This window comes from Taudactylus pleione, unplaced genomic scaffold (assembly GCF_031769625.1).
Source record: "Taudactylus pleione unplaced genomic scaffold, aTauple2 ptg001382l, whole genome shotgun sequence".
Taxonomy (NCBI): domain Eukaryota; kingdom Metazoa; phylum Chordata; class Amphibia; order Anura; family Myobatrachidae; genus Taudactylus; species Taudactylus pleione.
Genome location: NW_028285782.1, coordinates 330098 through 355578, shown reverse-complemented (window position 1 = coordinate 355578; position 25481 = coordinate 330098). Strand labels below are relative to the sequence as shown.

General features: G+C 44.1%; 1 protein-coding gene across 3 annotated transcripts in view; it reads left to right on the top strand.

The window, feature by feature from the left end:
* Positions 1–25481, top strand: part of INPP5J (inositol polyphosphate-5-phosphatase J) — a 107380-nt gene that overhangs the window by 24906 nt on the left and 56993 nt on the right. Inside the window, exon 1 of one of the 3 annotated variants that reach the window (XM_088463484.1) lies at positions 25434–25469. The exons of 1 other annotated variant lie outside the window; for it this stretch is intronic. In XM_088463484.1, coding sequence (XP_088319610.1) covers positions 25437–25469 — 33 coding nt within the window. In that variant the 5' untranslated portion in view covers positions 25434–25436. Of the gene's footprint in view, positions 1–25433; positions 25470–25481 lie in introns of those variants that run through there. One more of the 3 variants, XM_088463486.1, reaches the window with a different exon arrangement.

Genomic DNA, 25481 nt, shown 5'->3' with positions numbered 1-25481 from the left:
TTATTCTTTTATATATATGAGAGAGAGAGAGAGAGCGCGCGCTAAGCAGTGATAATATATAGCTTATCTTATTCTTGAACCTTCTGGTTATATATACCACTTTTATGCAAACATTGTTGATAGTTCATTTGTAGATAAAGTCCCAAAGAAAAACAGTCCTGGATTCATGATAAAGTCAACAGGATTCTCCTATAGATGGAACAGGTAACTTCTCTGTAAGTAATTGGAAAACAGAAAAGTATCCTTTCGAATATTCGATCTTCCCTTAGGATCGTACTGCAATAGACCCTTGCACCAGAAAATCACCCAAACAAACACGGCCCAAGGGCTACCATTAATATTTAAAAATATTTATTCCATAAAAGAACAATTAGTAGAAAAAAGTTAAGCTAGCTTACATCAATTGTTTCCACACAGGATAATATCTTTGGATTGTAGAGAATTTTTACAACTACACTTTTGGATTAAAAGCTCACAATGGTGGACCCAAAGGTTCCAATTAAAAAGACCCGATGCGTGTCATCCTTAGAATGACTTCCTCAGGGGTTTATCTTAATAAAACTAATGAAAATGGGTACAGAACTATAGGTATGAGAACTACAATACAACAATGTTGACTCTTTTCAATCATGATAAAAAAGTATGTTTATACATACCATAGCTTTATATTTTTGGCATAAAACACCGGTAGGTCCTGGTATATTACTGGATAATAATCCACAGTAACGTGCCTTGATGTCATAAATTTCAGTCTGCAACCTGATACAATTATCTACGACCTAAAAGGTTTGTTTAGTGTAACTTCTATTAGAGCCTTCTGCTTTTACATAAAACATAACATTACCAATATTGAAATTCCCCTTTGAAAATTGAGTATCCTCAAAGGGAAATATACACAAGACAAACATTTATAACGAGACAAAAAAATATTTTACAAAATAACCAAACTTTCCCTTACGGTAATCAAATCTCCTTACGCTGTGGCATTCATAACAAATCTAATATTTCTATCAAAAACATCAATAGAAAATTATAATGGAACATAACATCCTAAAAAGTCTGTGTCCTTATATTGTTATCAATGCTTAGAACCCTGTCTTCCCTTCTTTTTCTTTGTTAGATTAAAGACCCATCAATAGAGAGGTGCAGCTGATATCTTATACTGTTGTCTAAAATTGGTTTATAAGTATATAAGCTCAATTTAAGGGTATCTTTTGTATAAAATATATATATATATATATATGTATATATGTGTGTGTGTATGTGTGTGTGTATATATATTATATATATATATATATATATATAATGCAGCGCACAAACATAATCGCCATTTGCTAAGGTGTTCTAAAGGGGTTATGTCTCATTGTTAAATGGGGTCCTTAGTATATTAGTACCCTAGGAGAGAAATTTGTGTAAGGCAAGAATTATGGTGTGTTAAGCCACTACCAGTTATTTAGTAATTAGGTAGTTTGTGTTTAAATATATGTCCCCTAAATTCCTGTCCAGGTCTGTATTTTTATTTTGTTTTATATATATATTCTTTGTGGAATGTTTGTTTTCTGACAATCCTCAAATAATTAGACAGTCATATTTCTTCCACATGCCCACACATTTATTTATTAAGGGCCATTAGTAAGATATATTTAATTATTTTTGACAAATTGTCTGTTGGTTCTGCAGATGCCCCTACAATAAAAAGTATTTCTTCCTGTGTCTTTAATCATATCTTTTCAAATTCTGGACAATTCACACATAAGCATTCTCATTCGTAATACAGACTATGGGGCCTATTCATCAACACTAAAATAACGGTTTTAAGGACATTTTCCTTAATTACCATTATTTTAGTATTCATGAAGAGACTTAACACAGGAGATATCACTGATATCTCCTTGTTAAGTCCCCCTGCGCTAATTTCCACACTCCCCATACATTAGTACTTTAGTATGGGGATATGGAAACTATGCTATTCTTCAAATTCCGAAAATGATGTATTTTCGGAATTTGATGGTGTTACTATATGCCACATTTAGATGGTGTAAGGCTGTAGCAGCGGCACATACTTACCTGGTTTCAGCTGGATAGATCTTCATCCACCTCGCTCTGTCCTCCGGCTGCACAGTGTGTTCTCCCTGCGGCTGCGTGCTGCTGCTGACGGGAAGTGTCTCCCCTCTGTTCCTCAGTGACACTTGTAAGTGCTTTTTCAATTAACTGTTTATTCACTATAAACAGTTAAATAAAGAAGCACTTACAAGTGTCACTGAGGAACAGAGGGGAGACACTTTCCATCTGCAGCAGCACGCAGCGGCGGGCAGAACATAGAAAAGCATTTTGGAAAAAAAAGTCTCCCCTCTGCCCAGCTCCTGCCATCAGTATCCATCCCCCGGGGCACAGCTTTAAACTTCACCTGTTACAGATCACGGAGGCGCAGCCGGCGAGGAGATGCTGTGTTTGCACTCACTGTGGCTCCATGCTGTGTAACGTGCAGTTTAAAGCATGGAGCCACAGCCGGTGGCATTTCCCTGCTGGCCGCGTATCATTTAGCCCACATAAGTAATAGCCGGGTGGGAGGGTCGGTGGTCCGTGGCTACTACCTTCCAGCTGGGCAGTGGCTGCAGCTCAGTATATAACAGCTGGGCAGACCTGACTGACTGGGGAAGGGGGAGGTGGTGCAAGGACATATCATGGATGGAGCGGGCACTGGGGGACAGCTGGACATGCCGCCGGGGGACAGATCCCTGGCAGTGCAGAGTTGAAGGAGCAGGAGAGACAAGAACAGCAGAGGATTCAGGTAGGGAAAAGTACCGTATATACTTGAGTATAAGCCGAGTTTTTCAGCACATTTTTCGTGCTGAAAAAGCACCCCCTCGGCTTATACTCGAGTCATGCCCACATGGTATGCAGCTGAGTAGCGTACCATGCGGGAGGCGGTGCAGACTGTGTCTCTGTGACACAGCTGCACCGCGTGTGTAGCGCTGACCGGACGGAGTTCGGTCAGCACTACACACTGCCGCCGGAGCCGGCAGCTGTGTGTTTGTTGTAATCAGCAGCCAATGAGAGTCTGTCAGACTCTCATCGGCTGCTGCTGCTGCCACTGCGGGAGCCATCTTCCGGCTCCCGCAGTGGGTAATGGGAGAGACGTCATGACGACGTCTCTCCCATAATGCAAAGCGGCCGGAGGAGCTGATAGCAGTGGCGGGACCAGGAGCGGGGTTTCAGGTAAGTGTTTTTTTTTATTTTTATTAGGACTACTGGGGGCACTACCAGGGAGGATTACTTCTGTGGGCACTACCAGGGGGGGATTACTACTGGGGGCACTACCAGCTGCTACATTTCCCACCCTAGGCTTATACTCGAGTCAAGTTTTCCCAGTTTTTTTGGGTAAAATCAGGTACCTCGGCTTATATTCGGGTCGACTTATACTCGAGTAGATACGGTATCTATTTTACGAAAAGCTGTCATCACAAAAATAACAGCTTTTCGGAATAGATACTGATGGAAAGGAAGAATGATGAATTCCTCCGGTAATTAGGTAGAACTCCATGCAAGTTCTAAACCTAATTATCTCCATATATTTTTTAGTAATGATGAATAGGCCCCTATGGGCCTGATTTATCAATGTGTTTTATCACTAACAGAGAGTGATAAAACTTGTTGCGTATGATTAATGGTGTCCAGCCAATCAGCTCCCAACTGTCATTGACAATTGGGAGCTGATTGGCTGGAGCACCATTATCATACACAACGAGTTTTATCACTCTCTGTGCTCTATTTATTAACATTATTTTTACTAAAATAAAGTGAAAATGGGTGTTTTCACACCCTTTTCACATTATTTTAGTTTCACCTGTAGTTATTACAGGGCAATTGTAGTAGAATTAGTAAAATTCTACTCCAACCCCTAGTATCACTTATTTTTAGTAAAGCAGATCGCATTTCCCATAATTGTAATGGGAAATGTGATCCGACCAGAGTTACTAAAAATAAATTGTAAAAAAATACCGGGGGAAGCCCTGTGATAATAACGCCACCTGGAGGTGGCGTTATCCAGGGTCTCCCCCGGTTAACGAGCTCCCACTCTGCTCTAACGGGGAGAGCAGAGGCGGGAGCCGGTACCAGTAATCAGCTATGTGGTCTAAACAGACCGCAAGCTGATTGCTGTAAAAAAAAGAAAAAAAAAATGTAAACATTTTTTTTTACTTACCTGAATCCAGGGACCGGTGATCGGGCCTCCGGTGATGGCTAATCTCTGGTCAGCTGGTCTCCCATAGTGCACTGCGGCCCGGTCATCAGGTGATCGGGTCCCAGTGCAGTATGGGAGATCACCTGATCGGGAAGCCCGAAGAAGATCACCGGAGGCCAGGAGGATGCAGGTAAGTGTAATGAAGGGAGGGGGTGGTCGCGGGGGTCCGCGATCGTGGGGGGCGGGGCTTAGCATCGGTGGGGGGTAGCAGCGACGGTGGGTCGGCGCATGCGCGGGCTCTTAGTCGCGGTATTTTTTCCGAAAATACCGCGACTAGAGTGCGGATGGGATCCGCAGGGACAGAGCTTTACCACAAGCTCTGTCCCTGCAAGAGATTTATAGTAAATCCCTGTGATATTGCCTGAATTCGCAATGCGAATTCACTCGGTAATATCACACTACAATCCGCATTCAATATGCGGATTGTAGTAAATAGAGCCCTCTGTGAGTGATAAAACTCGTTGATAAATCAGACCCTGTAATTTTTTGGTCACTTTGATAGTTTTATTGCCACTATTTATTATTTGTTCACAAGACCTAAATCGCTGCCCCTTTTGTGTGCAGTTGGTTATATCATTACTAAATTCCCCTACTGTTCTTCTAAGGAAATGTTCTATATAGTTTTGGCTTAGACAGTCAACTATAACATCCTTGTCTGTTCAAATAGCCTGATGTTCAGGAGCGTAACTAGGGGGTTTGGTGCCCAGGGCAAGGGAATAAATGGCACCCCCCCCATAATTACCCCAACACTTGATCCAGCGCTGAACCCCCTGCCGGTTATGCCACTGCTGATATTATTACAGTTACACAAAGTGTGTCAATTCTGAAATTTGCTAGAGAGAAGCCAGTATTATATGTGTCAGTGTACCAGAATATGTATCGCTGTATACACTGTTTGATTGTTCACATAAAACATTACATCAGCTTGTAACACACAGGAGTGGACATGTTCAATCAGTATTAGATTGCATGAGAGCCTTTAGCAGCGTGACAGTAAATCACCATTGTTAACGCTGTTCTCTGGTTTGCAAATCACATTATAACACATAGGATTAGGCACAATGTTCAAGTGGCGGGTAACAAATGCCGATACGCGTTTCACCGATATAGCAGGAGTTCCTCATGAACAATCATTGTTTGATGGTAATTATAACATACAAACCACCTTCTGTGCAAAAGGCTTGAATGTAGCACCTACATACCCAAACATTTCCATGATTGTGCAGGAAAAGAAACTGTTCTTTGAACAGCCAGAAATCAATAAACACATTATTTTATATTTACGCTACATTGATGACCTCTTTATCCTCTGGACTGGAAGTGAAGAACTATTCCATAATCACATTGATTCAATCAATATGAAGGAGGGGTCTATTAAGTTCACTTATAAAACTAGCTATAGTGACATTGAATATCTTGATGTAAAAATAGTGTGCAAGACAACAAACTGCACACCTCAGTTTTCCAGAAGGACACTGACTGCAATACAGCAAGAATCAACAGTGACAGAGACTCCCTTACAATTCATTTGAAGGAGATGGTAAAAAAAATATTTCTGCAAGGTTATCCAGAAAATCTGTTACAAAAACAAAGTCCAAAATCTACCTAGGGCAAACCTCCTCAAATCAAATATGAAACAGGGGAGTTAAGGTGCATATTCACTACATGACTAATGAACGACTCAACATTAACGACATTGTTATCGCTTAATTGTTCATACTGTGCAGTGATTATTGTGCCCACACTGAACGATATGTCGTTCAGTGCAGGTACCCTCCCTCATCCCCGAACATGCACAACCTGACGATCTCGTCAGGTTGGGCAGTATGTTCAGGAGATGACAGAAGCCAACAACGACCAGTGGGAACGCGCGTCGCTGGTTGTTGGCGGCATATTCACTGCACGATTAATGCACGATAACAATGTTGTTATCATTCAATTGTCCATTTATATCATGTACTGGATATGCGCCTTTAGAAGGATCGTGTTATATGAACAAGTGAATATACCACAAGTAGCCCTATTGTACAGAAGGCCACAAGGGCACTTTGGCCCATAGTATCCATTGATAAAGAGTTGAAGAACTTCAGAAGCTAAACTCCAAAGGCTTGCTTCCGCTGGGGGAGGAACATCAGGGATTATGTAGTACGTACTGATATTGCCAACCAGCGCTGTTTGATGACACCATCCGTGGAAGTAACACCAAAATAGCAGAGCAGCTCTGCTATTTTGGTGTCGCCCCCTCGAATGGTATCACTCAGTGCACACCCTCAAAGTGATGCCACTGATGGTGCCGTTTTTTATCCTATCTGTCCTCTTCTCATGGGATATTATAATACCTACATCTGCAGGGAGAATGTTTTCAGCCCTGCCGGTATTACATTGGTGGATATTTCAGAACTTTGTTCTGGCCTCAAATGGGGAGTGTTTATTTACTATTCTTTCCCGATTTTAGTTCATCCTATTGAAGAGGTAAATATTGTTCCGGGGACATAAGTTTCTTCAAAAGTATACTGTCTCATGAATGATATCACGTATTGCTTTATTATCTTTCTGTTTATGTCATAAGGTCACTTTCCTGATTACGAACTGAAAAATTGTATATTCCCCTTTCTCTGAGGATGCTTCCTCTCTCCTATTTGTATTCCTCTTGTATTATTTTAGCCTCTTTATTTTTTCATGTATGGGGGTCATCACTTATATTAACAAAACCATTATTATACTTTCCATGATAATTATTTATTTTCATTTGTTTTATTTTTGTTTCATATTATGGGGCCTATTCATAATTATCGGGGTCCAAACGGACTCCTATAATTAACATTCCAACTCGCCGCGAGCGCTGGAGCAATTCATCATTGCTCCGGCGCAGAGACAGCTGATCCGAAAATCATCTGTTTCCCCTAAGTGTTTCACTGCTCCTTTTGGAGAAGTGAGACAAGTGCGTATGCGTGACCTACAGGTAATGCATGCACACAAGAGCCCCTACGTCTGGCGGACGAAGCCAGATAGGGACGGAGGGATCCAAAAGGATCCATCTTCGCAACCCAGACCTCTTTCCAATATAGAAGGAGTGGGTTGTGATTAGAGATGAGCGGGTTTGGATCTCAGAGATCCGAACCAACCTGAACTTAGGGGATCTGAATCAGATCCGAGTCGGCTCGGGTTTTCCCACCTGACTCGGATCTGAAAACGAGGCAAAACGTCATCATCCCGCTGTCGGATCCTTGCGGGGTTTGGATTCTATAAAGCTCCCTCGATTGCCGCCATTTTTCATTGCTGTGGAGATTGAAGAGGGAGGGAGCTGGGAGCTGTGCTGTGCTGTTCTGCTGTGCATAGGGGCTGGCTACTGTTGTGTCGGGCTGGCTGCTTATGTCCATATGTGCATAGGGGTTGGCTAGGCTACTGTTGTGTCAGGGGCTGGCTGCTTATGTCCATAGCGGGCGGAGCTGGCTGTTGTCCATAGATTGGGGCTGGCTTGCTGTTGTCCTGTCCACACCATAGGGGCTGGCTGTTGTCCATAATATCCATATGTACTGGGGCTGGCTGGCTGTTGTCCTGTCTACTCCATAGGGGCTGGCTGGCTGTTGTCTATAGGGGCTGGCTGTGCAGCTGTGATGTCCAGGGGGTGCTCTGTCCTTCGACGGTGCTATTAACCCCCAGTGTGAAAAAAAAAAGTATTTTACTTTTATTTCTGTGTGTGTTGGTGCGCAGCCGCAGCAGTCTCCTATGCCTGAGGGGGGGAGCGATCACACTAATCGCGCCCCCTGGCTTTGAGCAGGGCTGGGGGGCTCACTGCGCCCCCCCTCCCCAGTGCGCAGCACCATGTTTTTTCCAGAAAGGGGGCATGACATGCCTCCCGCGATTAGGCCACGCCCCCCATTACCCAGGCCCGCCGCGGCTCTTGGCGGGCCTGCCTGCCACACCAAGAGTGTTAAAATAAAAACAATTTTTTGTGTGTGCCCGTTAGTCTGCCACACACTACCAGTGTGAAAATAAAAACAATTTTTTTGTGTGTACACCACCAGTGTGAAAATAAAAACAATTTTTTGTGTGTGCGTGTTAGCCACACCACAAGTGAAAAAATAAAAACAATTTTTTGTGTGTGCGTGTGGCTGTTAGCCACACCACCAGTGAGAAAATAAAAACAATTTTTTGTGTGTGCATAATTGCGTATTAGCGACACCACCAGTGAGAAAATAAAAACATTTTTTTGTGTGTGCATGTTAGCCACACCATCAGTGAAAAAATAAAAACATTTTTTTGTGTGTGTGCGCATTAGCCACATTTATCAGCAATAAAGGTGCGCAGGGGTGCTGTGCTGCCTGTGTCGTTTATCAAGAGGCTGCTGCCTCGTTCGAGTGCTCTCCCTCCCAAGTGCCCCCCAAAAATTAATTAAATCAATCAATCTTTGTTGTGTGTGTGTGTCAGGGGTGCTGCTTGTGTTGTTTATCAAGAAGTTGCTACCTCGTTCGGGTGCTCTCCCTCCCAAGTGCCCCCCAAAAATTAATTCAATCAATTAATCAATCTTTTTTTGTGTGTGTGTCAGGGGTGTTGCCTTTGTTATTTATCAAGAGGCTGCTGCCGTCGTTCGGGTGCTCTCACTCCCAAGTGCCCCCCAAAATGAATTCAATCAATCTTTTTGTGTGTGTGTGTGTAAGGGGTGCTGCCTGTGTCGTTTATCAAGAGGATGCTGCCTCGTTTGGGTGCTCTCACTCCCAAATGTCCCCCAAAAATAATTAAATCAATCCTTTTTTTGTGTGTGTGTCAGGGGTGCTGCCTGTGTCATTTATCAAGAGGCTACTGCCTCGTTCGGGTGCTCTCCCTCCCAAGTGCCCCCCTAAAATTAAATCAATCAATCTTTTTGTGTGTGTGTGTCAGGAGTGCTGCCTGTGTCGTTTATCAAGGCTGCTGCCTCATTCAGGTGCTCTCCCTCCCACGTGCCCCCCCCAAAATAATTAATTTATCAATCAATCATTTTTTTGTGTATGTGTCAGGGGTGCTGCCTGTGTCGTTTATCAAGAGGCTGCTGCCTCGTTCGGATGCTCTCCCTCCCAAGTGCCCCCCCCCAAATTAAATCAATCAATCTTTTTGTGTGTGTGTGTCAGGGGTGCTGCCTGTGTCATTTATCAAGAGGCTGCTGCCTCATTCGGGTGCTCTCCCTCCCACGTGCCCCCCCCCAAAATAATTAATATATCAATCAATCATTTTTTTGTGTGTGTGTGAGCGCGTTAGATACATTTATCAGCAACTTAGCTGCGCGGGGTGCTGTCTGTGCCATTTAGCAAGAGGCTGCTGCCTCGTTCGGGTGCTCTCCCCCCCAAGTGCCCCCAAAAATGAATTAATCAATTTGTGTGTGTGTGTGCACGTTAGCCACACTTTCTGGTGCCTTGTTCGGGTGCTCTCCCTCCCAAGTGCCTCCTAAAAAATAATCAATAGATGTGTTTTTTTCTGTGTGTGTGTGTGCATGTTAGCCATGGCATCACAAACGCCTCTGCTGAAATTTGCATAAACATTTTCAAAGGTGAAAATAGAGGATATGGTTTAAAAAATGGAATAAAGCAGCTAAAACTGTGTTATCTGATTATAGTGTCCCTACTCCCTAGCCATGGCCCTTCTACCTGAATTTCAGTGAGTCAGAGGGGCAACGTCATGCAAAGTGCAGCTGGTCCTTCTGTAACCCAGGTCAGAAGATGTGTAGGGGGTGTGGTGATGATATGGACTAAAATGGAGCTCACATCCACTAAAGTGGACAATTAATCCCCAATCTAACAAGGAGCACAACTGTAATTTATACACACTACAGGATGGGATGACGATATAGGCTTGGGTGATGGTATAATCTGGGGTGATGTATAAATCATCTTCACAAAATATTAATTTGTCCCCGCTGGAATCCACCATTACAAGTGCCTCTGTAATTTTTGCACGTAATTGACGGTAATGGTTTTCTCATAGAATTTGTAGTTCATTTTGATGGACATCATCTTTTCCCCCTTTTTTGGAAGTAGTCTCAGGCCAATCACTGACAAAGTTCCTGGCTGTGCTGAAAACTCTTTCTGAGTACACACTGGAAGGTGGACAGCTCAAGTACAGCAAAGGCAAAGGGCCTCCAAATTGCCTCTTTTCCCTGTCAGTAGTTATTTACATATCTTCAGATCTGTGTCCATTGGGAAGAAAAAACAATGGACCTCATTCAGAGTCTCTTGCTAGATGCGATTGCTCACCCCCAACGTATGCAAATTTGTCAAAGTGATGCCACGGGAAGCGATCGCTCGCCAAGGCATAAGCACGCCCACCATGTCTTAGCTAGTGGCCAGCGTACGCCCAATCGCACAGACAGAGCCGCCCACCAGCACACGTCATCTCCAGGAAGTGTATTAAAACATTGGTACATCGAGCACAATCGGAAGTGATCGCAGCGCTTGTGGTTGCCTTACCCTACCGCAAGCACAGCGAAGGACTTCAGTGTAAAAAACAGGCATGTGACATGTACTATGACGCTGCGTGTTAATTATGCATGCCTCTAAAACGGCGTTGAAACACTCAGGCACGCCTGCGTTCGCACCTCCACACCCCCGTTATTAGTGTCCTGCCCCTGTTACCACCCACAAACGGCCTCTCCTGTCACTCATTTCATTGGGCTGTCTTTGCTGGGCGAGCGAGCGGCCTGCGATCACACAGAGTAGTTTGCGCACGCGCAGAACGAAGTGTGCGCATGCGCATATGCAAACCATCGGGCCGCTTGCAAGCACAAAGCGCTAGCGAGAGACTCTGAATGAGGTCCAATGTCTTCATCCCTTCTGGGATGAAAATCCACTCTCAGCAGCAGGCATGGCGCTCAAGACACAACGTAAGACTTAAACCTTAAATCTTAAATGTTGCATTTGCTACTCTGTTCCGCTTGTCCACAATATCTGCTCCAGTTAAGTGGACAGTGGGTACAACGGCAGTTTGAACTGAAGGCCACTAACTAATTTTTTTTAATATCCTTGTACAGGTTGGGAAATGCCTTTATGGAAGGTTTGCAAAGGATTATTTAAGTCAATTGTTTATGGAAAGCACTCTTCCTGGTCCTCTACTTGGGGTGATAATCCACTCCTAGCCGCAGAAGGAGGCGCAGGATTCTTAAGAAAGACACAACGTAAGGCCTTAACTATTTATTACACTTGTGATTCTGTGAGGAGACCTGGAAAACATGCACTGTTGGTAGCTCTCGAGGACCAGGGTTGGCTACCCCTGCCTTAAATAATAGATCTTACGCTTGTCCACATATTTGTGCTGGTTAAGTAGCACTTTGAGACCACTAACTATGTTTTTTTTTATGTCCCTGTATAGGTCTGGAAATGTTCAATGTGGAAGCTTTGCAAAGGATTATTTTACAGTCAATTGTTTTGGAAAGCAGTCTTCCTGGTCCTCTTCTGGGATGAAAATCCACTCCTAGTCGCAGAAGCAGGAGCAGGATTCTCAAGAAAGACACAACGTAAGGTCTTAAATCAGGGGTAGCCAACCTCAGTCCTCGAGAGCTACTAACAGTTCATGTTTTCCAGACCACCTAGCTGGTGCACAGGTGTATTCATTACTCACCAACACATTTGGAAAGATCCACAGGTAGAGTTAATTATTTATTACACTTGTGATTCTGTGAAGAGACTTTGAGGCCACTAACTTGTAACTAACTATGTTTTTTTTGTCCCTGTACAGGTTGGGAAATGCTTTTTCATGTGGAAAGCACTACTAGGAGTCTTCCTGGTCCTCTTCTGGGATGAGAAAATCCACTTCCAGCAGCAGCAGCAGGCATGGCCCTCAAGGATTCTACCAGTATGCGGGGGAGACTTGCTGGGACCTGCAGCTCTACTGTAAAGACAATGTTGTTAATTCAATTTTTAACACTACACCTACACTATCAACCCGCCACCCACTGCCCAGGGGTGGTAGGGATAGCCCCGGGCTATCAGCCGAGGCCAGGAGTGCCCTGGAGAGGGGGTCCCCTTTATTGGAAGGGTCCCCAACTCCCCAGGGATCCCTGGCCTGGGCTCACTAGTGGTCAGGGCTGATGCTGCAGCTGGGGAGCCCAGTGAAAGGGCACCCCTGGCTGTGGCATCAGCCCCCCGCTAGAAAGGGTCCAGTGCTGGTTTTAATTTTAGGAGTACCCTTATGCAAATTTTTTACCCCTATAATTAAAACCAGGACTAGCCCTGCAGCCTGGTGCTGGTACCTAATTTACGGTGGAACCCTACTCGTTTTGTTCCCTGTCATTATAGGTACCAGGACAGGTTGGCAAGTCCGGGGCTGGTTAGTCTTTTGGGGGGGGCCTCACGTCATTTTTTTTTTTAATAATTAACACTACTTAAGTTAAAAAAAAAAAAACACAGTGATTTGTATACGTTTCACCCAAACTCGCAGCTCAGGAGGTGAGTGTTTAAAACTTCTATTTCACAGTGAGTTTGCCACAATCTCACATGAGATCGGAAACTCGCATCTTAGTAAATTTGCAAGTAGCATCTTTTTCATCTAAAGTACTGCCGATTTTGGCCGATGGTGAGTTTTTTCGAGTTTGCAAACTCACAAGTTTTGACAGTGAAAAAAGAGAACTCACTTCAAACTCACTCGAGTTTGTCTTTAGTAAATTTGCGAGATGAAAAAAATAAAAACAAAAAGTATAAACAAAAAAAAAAAAAAGTATGGTGGTCGCTCACATCAACTTAATGACATTGCACAGGTGCTCGTAAAGGGTGGGGTTTACACTGAGCTACAGAAAAAAAAGGGATTTTCCCTCCAGCACACTGCAGCAAAAACAAAAATACTTGAATCCTACATGATAATAGAAATTCAGAGGTATTGGTTTACATACATTTGCAAATATATGAATAAGCGCTGGGCCAAACGTCAAGGCTCCTCTATACCAGCGTCCCTAACATTATGGGGTTCACGTCTGAGATGCAGGGAACCCCAAAAGAATCCAGCCAAGGACCATCCCCAGGGCATCACACGAATAATGGAAAAAAGGGTGAAAGTGAAGTGTAAAGTATAGTTGTGTAAAGATAAATCAATAAGTGTTAATGATAAGGGGTTAAAATGACATAAATAATAGACAAACAAATAGAAAGGTGATAAAAAAATATCTATGTGAATTAAGTGGTGATGCCCTGAAAAAAGGCCCAGCCAGAGCAAGCCTGGGGGCCCCACACCCAAACGCTCACCCCAAAATAATTGTTGCTACCTAATAGTAGCACCCACTCTGGGTCATATAATTACAAATTAATGTACTGCATAATAACAGTACATGTATAAGCTGAGAGCAGACTCACCTAGAAGGTACCCCAGAAACCTCCTAATGGCACTATTCAGACCAACACATCCTCCCAATGCTGGCTCCTTTCATGCCTCACAGAACTACAAACAAAAAGTATGGTGGTCGCTCACATCAACTTAATGACATTGCACAGGTGCTCGTAAAGGGTGGGGTTTACACTGAGCTACAGAAAAAAAAGGGATTTTCCCTCCAGCACACTGCAGCAAAAACAAAAATACTTGAATCCTACATGATAATAGAAATTCAGAGGTATTGGTTTACATACATTTGCAAATATATGAATAAGCGCTGGGCCAAACGTCAAGGCTCCTCTATACCAGCGTCCCTAACATTATGGGGTTCACGTCTGAGATGCAGGGAACCCCAAAAGAATCTTTTTGTTTGTCTATTATTTATGTCATTTTAACCCCTTACCATTAACACTTATTGATTTATCTTTACACAACTATACTTTACACTTCACTTTCACCCTTTTTTCCATTATTCGTGTGATGCCCTGGGGATGGTCCTTGGCTGGATTCTTTTGGGGTTCCCTGCATCTCAGATGTGAACCCCATAATGTTAGGGACGCTGGTATAGAGGAGCCTTGACGTTTGGCCCAGCGCTTATTCATATATTTGCAAATGTATGTAAACCAATACCTCTGAATTTCTATTATCATGTAGGATTCAAGTATTTTTGTTTTTGCTGCAGTGTGCTGGAGGGAAAATCCCTTTTTTTTCTGTAGCTCAGTGTAAACCCCACCCTTTACGAGCACCTGTGCAATGTCATTAAGTTGATGTGAGCGACCACCATACTTTTTGTTTGTAGTTCTGTGAGGCATGAAAGGAGCCAGCATTGGGAGGATGTGTTGGTCTGAATAGTGCCATTAGGAGGTTTCTGGGGTACCTTCTAGGTGAGTCTGCTCTCAGCTTATACATGTACTGTTATTATGCAGTACATTAATTTGTAATTATATGACCCAGAGTGGGTGCTACTATTAGGTAGCAACAATTATTTTGGGGTGAGCGTTTGGGTGTGGGGCCCCCAGGCTTGCTCTGGCTGGGCCTTTTTTCAGGGCATCACCACTTAATTCACATAGATATTTTTTTATCACCTTTCTATTTGTTTGTCTATTATTTATGTCATTTTAACCCCTTACCATTAACACTTATTGATTTATCTTTACACAACTATACTTTACACTTCACTTTCACCCTTTTTTCCATTATTCGTGTGATGCCCTGGGGATGGTCCTTGGCTGGATTCTTTTGGGGTTCCCTGCATCTCAGACATGAACCCCATAATGTTAGGGACGCTGGTATAGAGGAGCCTTGACGTTTGGCCCAGCGCTTATTCATATATTTGCAAATGTATGTAAACCAATACCTCTGAATTTCTATTATCATGTAGGATTCAAGTATTTTTGTTTTTGCTGCAGTGTGCTGGAGGGAAAATCCCTTTTTTTTCTGTAGCGAGATGAAAAAAATGTTTGCAAACTCACACAAACTCGACCCTTAGTACATTTACCCCTTGGTATTTGCATTTGGGTGATGCACCCTGTTCATGCTTTTCAGTTGCTCTTTTCCTTGGTACTTTGCAAAGAATACCCACAATTCTTGCAGCAGCTGAAAAACAGAAAACCTCCGATTCAATGTCTACTGGGAAATGCCCGCTGACAACCAAGGTTGCTCCCCCTCCTAGCTCTGATGTCAACCTTGATCTCTCTACTGATGCTCAGCTTACAGTCCGTACACTCCATCAAATGCTTCAGGCATTCTGCACGGACCTTACCTCTGACTTTCAAGTCTCTATTAAACAACTCACTAGTGAAGTGACTGGTATAGGAGATCATACGAACAACTTGGAGACTAAGATGCAAGAACTGGTGTCCTCTCACAATGACCTTCTAACATCTCATAATTCAGCCCTAACGGAATTGGTTGCTGTCAAAGACAAATTGGCGGATTTGGAGGATAGATCAAGGAGAAACAATGTTAAAATCAGGGGTGTCCCGGGAATCTATGTCTAATGCCGACCTCCAGAACTTTGCGTTGTATATCTTCCAGAAATTATTCCCCTTTGTGGAGGTCCGCGATTTGCTGATCGATCGTATCCACCGTCTACCTAAACCCCACTCAGCTCCAGCAAGGTCTCCCAGAGATGTCCTCCTGCGGCTTCACTTCTTTCATATCAAAGAAGATATACTGAGGGCTGCACGTGAGACGGAAGATGCAGAAGTTCTCAATAATCTTCAACTATTTTCTGACTTTTCGGTTCACACCATCACTAAACGTAGAACATTCCAGCCTCTCACGAAAGCACTTCGGGATAACGATATTCAATACAGATGGGGTTTCCCAGTAAAGCTCTTGGTGCGAAAGGACAGCTCCATGTTTATTATCTCCTCCTTAGAAGCTGGTGCTAAATTGCTGGCAGAATGGGAAATTTCTGTCTCTATTCCCGCATCCTCCCAAGGTCCTCTTCTCCAATCGGAATGGTCTTGAGTGGGATGAAGCTGTATTGACTTGTCTCTTTGGACTTCTCCGGTATTACTTGGTCTTTTATTGGCTGAATCTGGATCTGTTCTGCACTGGGGCATTGCGGGCAATTTCAGTATCCTTCAGCTATGTGCTACAATCAAGGTCCTCCCTCAAGAACATTGTTTCTTTCCATATTTCTAGCTCTGGATCTTCATAGTGGATGTTCCCTGCTGCACCTTTTAGTTACGAGTGCTCCCAGTGTAAGGTTTGTTGTTTCCTTGCAATTTATGGTTAATGTTTTGCTTAAAGTAAATGGTTTACTGTTTTACTACCATAGTTTTTTCCCCCTCTCCTACCTTTTTCCTCACTACAGTATGTATTGAGATAATTTCTCTGTATCCAGGTTAGAGAGGGATGGTAAATGTGATTTATTGTTCTATGTTTATAATATGTTCTATAGTAGGTCTCAGCAATGGGGAATGACACAGTCCTCCCCCACATGTTAACCATTTTGCCGTATTGTTTCTCCCTGGCAACTACTATGGCCCAATATACTGGGCCTTTTGGGTTTTCTATTTTTTCCCTGTGTTTTTGTTTTTTATTTCTCTCTTTTTTTCTTTATTTCTATGTGTTATTTTTTTTTCTTTTATTGTTGTATGACATGTACATTTAGGACATTCTAATTTTTCCACTGTCTTAATATGCCCAATGGTTAAAGTCCTGTCGCTAAATGTCAAAGGACTTAATTTTCCACATAAGAGGCGCCTGGCCCTTTCTACTTTCCACCACCATAAGGCTAATATTGAGGCTCTCCAGGAGACGCATTTCTCATCCTCAGCACCCCCCATAGTTAAGGATCATAGATACCCTTTATGCTACACTGCTAACAGTCCACTCAAACGTAATGATGTTGCCATATTGTTCCATGTCAATACCCCATTTGTATGACACAGGAAGATAGAAGATGGGAACGGTAGGTTCCTCATTCTTATCGGAAAAATTGAGTTGACTCTTGTCACTTTGGTTTCTCTCTATGCCCCTAATTCCCGTCAGGTCCCCTTTTTACGAGAAACTTTTGAGGAAATAGCTAAGGTTCGGCAAGGAGCACTTATTTTGCTGGCCAACTTTAATTTAGTTCTCGACCCCAAAATAGACAGATCCTCTCCCCAGGGCCATTCCTTCTCCCCTCGTGACATAGGCCCCTCATTGGCCTTTAAGAAACTATTAGCGGAGTACGATTTGTATAATGCCGGGCGCACCCATCTACCGGACGAGAGAGACTATACCATTTTTTTCCCCAGTCCATAATAGTTATTCTAGAATAGATCTTGTCCTTTTAGATAAAAGAATTCTCCAATCTACTAAAAGGGTTAAAATTCTCCCTATTACTTGGTCTGACCATGCGCCTGTTTTATGGATTTGGGATATAGGCCATCATTTTTCTCCCACCTGTCCCTGGCGTCTTTCTGAGTACCAATTAAAAGATCCTGAGACTCTGAAGGCTCTTACTGTTTCTCTTATGTTATATATACAGACTAAGGGCTCTATTTATTAACATTATTTTTACTAAAATAAAGTGAAAAAGGGTGTTTTCACACCCTTTTCACATTATTTTAGTTTCACCTGTAGTTATTACAGGGCAATTGGAGTAGAATTAGTAAAATTCTACTCCAACCCCCAGTATCACTTATTTTTAGTAAAGCAGATCGCATTTCCCATAATTGTAATGGGAAATGTGATCTGTGTGCAAGTTACTAAAAATAAATTGTAAAAAAATACCGGGGGAAGCCCTGTGATAATAACGCCACCTGGAGGTGGCGTTATCCAGGGTCTCCCCCGGTTACCGGGCTCCCACTCTGCTCTAACGGAGAGAGCCGAGGTGGGAGCCGGTACCAGTAACCAGCTATGTGGTCTAAGTAGACCGCAAGCTGATTACTGTAAAAAAAAGAAAAAAAAATTAAACATTTTTTTTTTTCCTTACCTGAATCCAGGGACCGGTGATCGGGCCTCCGGTGATGGCTCCTCTCCGGTCAGCTGGTCTCCCACAGTGCACTGGGGCCCGGTCACCAGGTGATCGGGTCCCAGTGCAGTATGGGAGATCACCTGATCGGGAAGCCCGGAGAAGATCACCGGAGGCCAGGAGGATGCAGGTAAGTGTAATGAAGGGAGGGGGGGTCGCGGGGGTCCGCGATCGCGGGGGGTGGGGCTTAGCGCCGGGGGCGGGGCTTAGCGTCGGTGGGGGGGTAGTAGCGGTGGTCGGTCGGCGCATGCGCGGGCTCTTAGAGTGCGGATGGGATCCGCAGGGACAGAGCTTTATCGCAAGCTCTGTCCCTGCAAGGGATTTATAGTAAATCCCTGTGATATTGCCTGAATTCGCAATGCGAATTCACTCGGTAATATCACACTACAATCCGCATTCAATATGCGGATTGTAGTAAATAGAGCCCTAATTCTCCTACTGATACCTCTGTTTTCACATACTGGTGTGCCTTAAAAGCGGTCCTTCGTGGTACTTCCATTCAAAAGGGAGCTCAACTTAAGGCTTGCTCTCATGAATTACAGACTGGTTTGGAATCTACCCTGCGGTCTTTGGAGTCCCAGAATCAGCTCCGCCCTACTAGAGCATTAAGCAAACAACTCCAAGAGGTGCGATCACAGCTCCAAAATCTTTTTTGTCACACATGCAAGTAGCTTTTACTCGTTTCCACCATAAATTTTATACAGCTGGTAATAAAGCCTCTCGTCTTTTGGCACATAAGCTTTGTGGGCATCAGGCTCGTAATAGAATTAAATGTCTCCTAACCCCCTCTGGTTCGAAATGTCTTAATCCCCTTTATATTGCTAATCTATTTTCAGACTATTATTCAAAATTATATAATTTACGTTATGATCCCTCAATTCCTCAACCCTCGGCTGATGTTATCTCCTCCTTTCTAGATGATTTATCTATTCCTTCTCTAGATGCGGATAGCCTGGCATCTCTGAATGCCCCCTGGTCTTTGGAGGAAATTCAGGAAGTAATTCAGAAATTGCCCAAGGGCAAGGCCCCCGGTCCTGACGGTTTTTAAAATTCTTTTTACTCCGTATTTACTGAGGTCCTCTCCCTGATTCTTCTAAACTTGTTTACAGAAGCTTCTGATATTGGTTCTTTTCCACCCAAAATGGCAGAGGCACAAAATGTTATCATTCCGAGACCTGGTAAAGTCCCCTCCGAGTGTAAAAACTATAGACCTATTGTGCTTCTTAACACGGACGTGAAACTCTTTGCTAAGTTGATAGCTAATCATTTGAATCCATTACTCCCCCAATTGATACACTCTGACCAGGTGGGCTTTGTTCTTGGATGTCACGCTCCCGATAACACCCGTAGGGTTTTAGATTTGGTTGAATGGGTGTCGTACAATAAATTACAATTCCTCCTCCTCTCTTGACGCTGAAAAGGCATTCGAACGGGTCCACTGGGACTACATGCGCCAGGTATTGTACAAATATGGATTCCAGGGTGACATTCTCCGATCCATTAATGCCCTTTATTCCGGCCCTTCGGCTCATGTTTTTAGTAACGGGTTTCTTTCCTCACCCTTCTCACTCTCCAACAGCACCAGACAGGGGTGTCCCCTTTCCCCATTAGTATATGTGTTGGCCATAGAACCCCTTGCCCAAAAAATCCGTCAATCATCTGAGTTCCCAGGGCTCTCCATTTATGACACCTCTCATAAATGATGTCTGTTCGCAGATGATGTTTTGTTGTTTGTAACCGATCTGGAGATCTCATTGCTACCTATCGACACTATTTTAGACAGTTACAGTGCAGCTTCCTATTATAAATGAAATGTTACGAAAACTGAAGCTTTACCCATTAATATTCCATCTTCATCTCTACGTTCCTTAAAGGGATGCTTTCCTTTTATTTGGAAGGATTCTTCCCTATCCTATTTGGGAATTTATATACCGTCCTCTATTAATGCTATTTTTAATGAAAATTATGTACCCCTCCTGACTCAACTGTCTTCTTTAGCCACTGCCTGGAAGAGCCATGAGATCTCCTGGTTTGGCCGTATAGCGTCGTTCAAAATGATGTTGTTACCTAAATTGATGTATTTATTTCATGCTATTCCCTATGCTAACCCTTGTAAATTACTGCATCAGATGCGCCGTTTGATGCTTTCTTATGTGTGGAAGGGTAAAACCCCTAGAATGGCTTATAGTCGTATGGTTTGTTCTAAACCCCAGTGAGGCCTCAATCTCCCTGATGTGACCAGATATCATGAGGCAGCCCTTCTCTCCCAAATATGCGATTGGTTTCTTCCCCCTTCTGTCAAACCTTGGGTAGACCTAGAGCACGCTCTTCTTCGGCGATTCCCCCTTCCTGACCTCCTATGGATGCCCCAACAACTTCGACCACGACTTTCCCTATTCTCTAAAGCAATCCTTGATACCTTAAATTTTGGGATCTTAACCTCCCGGATCATTTTAACTTTACTCTGCTCACTAGAACCATTTCCCTTCAGGCACTGGACAAAGTATTGCCCAGTCTTAATATGTCCTACTGGATGAGTCGCTAGCGGACTTTTTTTCCTCGTCCTCTATTCTACCATATATAGACCTTTGAATGAGCTCCCACAGGCGGACCAAAATACTTAGTTTATTATTTATTTCTATATTTATGGTTTTAAGTTTATGTCTAATGTCTATGGATGTACTGTCACCCCACCTTATAATTTATTTTATGTACGTTTTCCCTTTTCTCTTTTCTGTACCCCCATAGATATTCTGCAATATATTCAATAAAAATTTATTGATGTTAAAAAAAAAAAAACACAGAAACTGTCCCTTTAACAGTGGAACAATTTACTTTCCACTCACTACTTGGAAAGGGAAGTTATGGCAAAGTGATGCTGGCAACAGATGCTATTCGTAGGGAAAGAGTGGCAGTTAAAATCTTAAAGAAGAGAGCATTATTTAAAATCTTAGAGAAGACAGCAATAATAGAACATGAGAACAGTTTGGTTGAGTGTCGGGTCCTTGAAATGTCACATGAGAGCATTTTTCTGATCCATGGTTATGCAGCCTTCCACACAGCGAGCTATCTATACTGTGTAATGGAACTGGCTGGCGGAGGGGATCTGTGTGATTTTGTGAAAAATACCTCGTTGGTTGACCCAACCACAATAAAATTTATAGCTGCTGAACTGGTTTGTGGATTGCAGTTTATTCATTCAAGAGGAATGACACCAAGACCTACAAGTGGAAAACATTTTGCTAACCACAGAGGGTCATGTTAAGGTCACAGACTTTGGTCTGGCCCTATTGAATGCATATGGAGAAACCAATACCATAGTACTTGGTGGGACCAATGGCTATAATGCGCCAGAAATTATAACTTGTCAGCGATACAGTGCTGGAGTGGACTGGTTCGCATTTGGTGTTATTTTATATCTACTCACCCTACGAAAGTACCCTTTTAATGGCGAGTCAGCTTCAGTGGTAAACACAATGATCCTTACACAAGAACCAACGTATTCAGGGTTTACTGATCCTGTAACAAAGGACAAATTTCCTGTGTAAGGAACAGTCCCTCCGGCTCGGGGTAAATGGCAATGTGCGAGAACACCCCTTCTTCTCTTTAGTTAATTGGGCAGCAACAGAGACTGGAAAAACAGCATCCCCAGTTACACTGCACAAGGACTCCATGCATCAAGATGAAAAACAGAAAATTCCTGTGTCCCATAGTGAAGTTTTCGAAGAACCAATTACTATCATGAACCAAAGGCATTTGATAACATTCAATTTGTGTGCCCAAACCTCAGGTACGCCCTGGAGATGCTCTACCTGTCGCCTGCCTTGACCTCGGCTACTTCCCTGGAGATCCACTCTCTGCCGCCTACATCGACCTCGGCTACATCGCAGGAAATGCTGCCTGTCCCAACCTCAGCTATGTCCATGGAGATGCACGGCCTTCCGCCTGCCTCGACCTTGGCTACATCCCTGAAAATGCACTGTCTGCCACCTGTCCCGACCTTGGCTACGTCCCTGGAGATGCACTGACTGCCGACTGCTCCAGCCTTGGCTACATCCCTGGAGATGTGCTGTCTGCCGCCTGTCCTGAGCTTGGCTGTACCAGGAGATGCACTATCTGCCACCTGCCCCAACCTCTGCTATGTTCCTGGAGTTGCACTGTCTGCCACCTGTCCCGACCTTGGCTACGTCCCTGGAGATGCACTGACTGCCGACTGCTCCAACATTGACTACATCCCTGGAGATGTGCTGTCTGCCACCTGTCCTGACCTTGGCTGTACCAGGAGATGCACTGTCTGCCGCCTGCCCCAGCCTCGGCTACGTCCCTGGAGATGCACTGTCTGCCACCTGCCCCAACCTCTGCTATGTTCCTGGAGTTGCACTGTCTGCCACCTGTCCCGACCTTGGCTACGTCCCTGGAGATGCACTGACTGCCGACTGCTCCAACATTGACTACATCCCTGGAGATGTGCTGTCTGCCACCTGTCCTGACCTTGGCTGTACCAGGAGATGCACTGTCTGCCGCCTGCCCCAGCCTCGGCTACGTCCCTGGAGATGCACTGTCTGCCGCCTGCCCCGACCTCGGCTATGTCCTTGGATTTGCACTGTCTGCCACCTGCCCCAACCTCTGCTATGCCCCTGCAGTTGCACTGTCTGCCACCTGCCCTGACCTCGTGTACATGCCAGGAGATGCACTGCCTGCCACCTGCCCTGACCTCGGCTACATCCCTGGAGATGCACTGTCTGCCGCCTGCTCCAACCTTGGCGTCGTCCCTGGAGATGCACTGTCTGCTGCCTGCCCGAACTTCGGCTACGTCCCAGGAGATGCATTGTCTACCGCCTGCCCTAACCTCGGCTATGACCCAGGAGATGCACAGTCTGTCGTCTGTTCCAACTTCGGCTACGTCCAAGGAAATGCACTATTCATTTACTAAAATATATACATTGCTCACTTAATAAAATAAAGTAAAAAAATTATATAAAAGTGTCTTGCTTAAATATATGTGGATTTACAATGCAGAACCCCAAGACAGGAACAATGTGGGAGGAATAAGGTCAAGGTATGGTAGGGCTAAAAGAAGCTTTATCCTTAAAAGGTCAAAAGAGATGAGTTTAGTAATGGTGTAAATTATATAATCTATTGGAAAACATAGAGGGGAAGGCTTGCTGGAACCTGTAGTCCCGACCACTGTAAAAAATATTACAGTATTTCTAACCTTAACACATTAACCCTGCACTCGACTCCACCAGGGATGCAGGGAATAGCCCAGGGCTGGTTAGTCCTCGGTACAGGGGGCACACATTTTTGGGGAGTTCTTACTTTTCGAGCATTGCCAGCACTGGGCTGAATAGTTTGGGGTTCGTTTACATTACGGCAGGGGAACCCAACACTGTTTGTCTCCATGCTATTATGTAATGAAAACTAGGGTGAACCACACTGGTGTTTCCCCTGATTTTCCACCACCTGACCAGGCTGAAAAGTCCAAGACTAGACTTTTAACCCTGATAAGACTGCACAGATCATAATGATCTGTGCAGTGCTTCTCCCAAACTCGCCTGCCTCAGGCAGGTCTATTTTTGGATGATTTATCGATTTGGTGTTTGTTCAATTTTTGATATTTTTTTTCAATCCTACTGACAGTAAATCTGGAGATCCCGTAGTCGTCTTTGTAAAATTATCGATATTTGAAATACATTGGGTTTTGGTCGGGATTCGGTTTGTTGTCGATTTTATAGTCAGTTATGCCTTCAGTAAATTCCAGTTTGCAGAAATGAATGAAAATAAACTACAAAATTAACTATAAATCGAACAATAAAACAAAACTGACCAAAAGAGACCTTTAGTAAATCTATAGCAAAATATGAGTTTGATACATGACTTTGTTCTTCTTAAGGGGCCTATCCACTAGGCGACCAGAAAGACTGCACGTCTAGTGTTCAGTTCTTCAGGTCGCCGGGTGCGGTGCCCACACTGAACGGCGTTCACTGAACGTCATTCAGTGCAGGAGTCTGACCTCCTATCTCTGAACATGCCAAACCTGACAAGCGTCGTCAGATTGACAGGCATGGTCAGTAGATAGTCGGGGTCGGCAAGGGCCCAGCATGCACGCGCATCGCTGGTCCTTGCCGGCTATCCATTACACGACTTTGTGAACAATGCGACCAAAACCTCCTGGTTTTGGTCGGATCGTTCTAAAAGTCGTGTAATGGATAGGCCCCTTTACACATATTTCATATTGGTATGGCCAGTTTACAATTGGGAGAAATGCTATGAGCTCAATTTAATCTAGTCACTAGCACTGTTGGTTTGTGGGTCATAGGGGGTCATTCAGACCCACTCGCGAGCGGCAGTACGCTCGCAAGTGGGTCGATGTTCCCCACTGCGCATGCGCACGACGAAGGGAGCTCCGTCATGCGCATGCGCGAGACCCGGCGAGCGACGGGCTTTCCATCGCTCGGGGTCTTGCACCAAAGGGGGCGTGCTGTCGGTGTTGAATCAACGACAGCACGCCCATGGGAACGCCTACCGTCTGAAGCCGGCCCCGCTGACATCACTAGTGATGTCAGTGGGAGTGATTTTGGCTCTGATAGAGCCAAAATCACTCCTGGGCTTGCGGCTGTGAAACCCGACCACAGGGTTTCCCTCGCAAGTCCGATGGTCGCGATGGTCAAGACCATCGCGACCATCTTTTTGCACGCTCGTATATGCTGTGGGTGGTGACCCACAGCTATACGAGTGTCCAGGAGGAAGCTCCATTTTAATGGAGGAGGGCCCTGATTCAGAGCTAGCGCTCTGGTCAGAGCGTCCGGCTCTGAATCAGGGCCATAGTGTTGAACATAAAATAGAATACATGTAAACCATAAGAAATAGTATGTGTAACTAAGTTGTGAAAAAATCTCTGTAAAGAAAGATGACTACGTATGCATGTTTAGGTCACATGCTTAGTACGAAAATGCATATTTTATGGAAAAAAAAGACACTTACGGTAGCTCCACATGAGCCCAAATTTATGCATTTATACGTATTTTCCTACATATCTATGAAGGGCAAATGCATCAATTTATGATTGAGCCCTAACTGTGTAATGTTTGCGAGTCATTAAATTATAATACCACGATACTGCCAGATCAATATATGTCTGTAGTAGTAGTCACTCAGCATGTGACCTCTAAGTGGTAATGGTTCAGCACTGAGGTTTCCTGTTTCTGCCAGCACACCTGGCTGCCAAGCATTAGGAGTGATAGGGCTTACACATGCATTTTGTGTGAGATATAATTACAGTATGGGGATGAAAATGTATAATCGTAAAGATTCATGGGTAATAAACCAAAACAGTTTGTTTCCTCTTTATTGTCTCTTCCTGCGGCTGTGCTCCTCCCAGGACACTTGTTTCCTATGCAGCAGAGGGCATCAGTTATGCCGGGGCAGGTGAGAGACGAG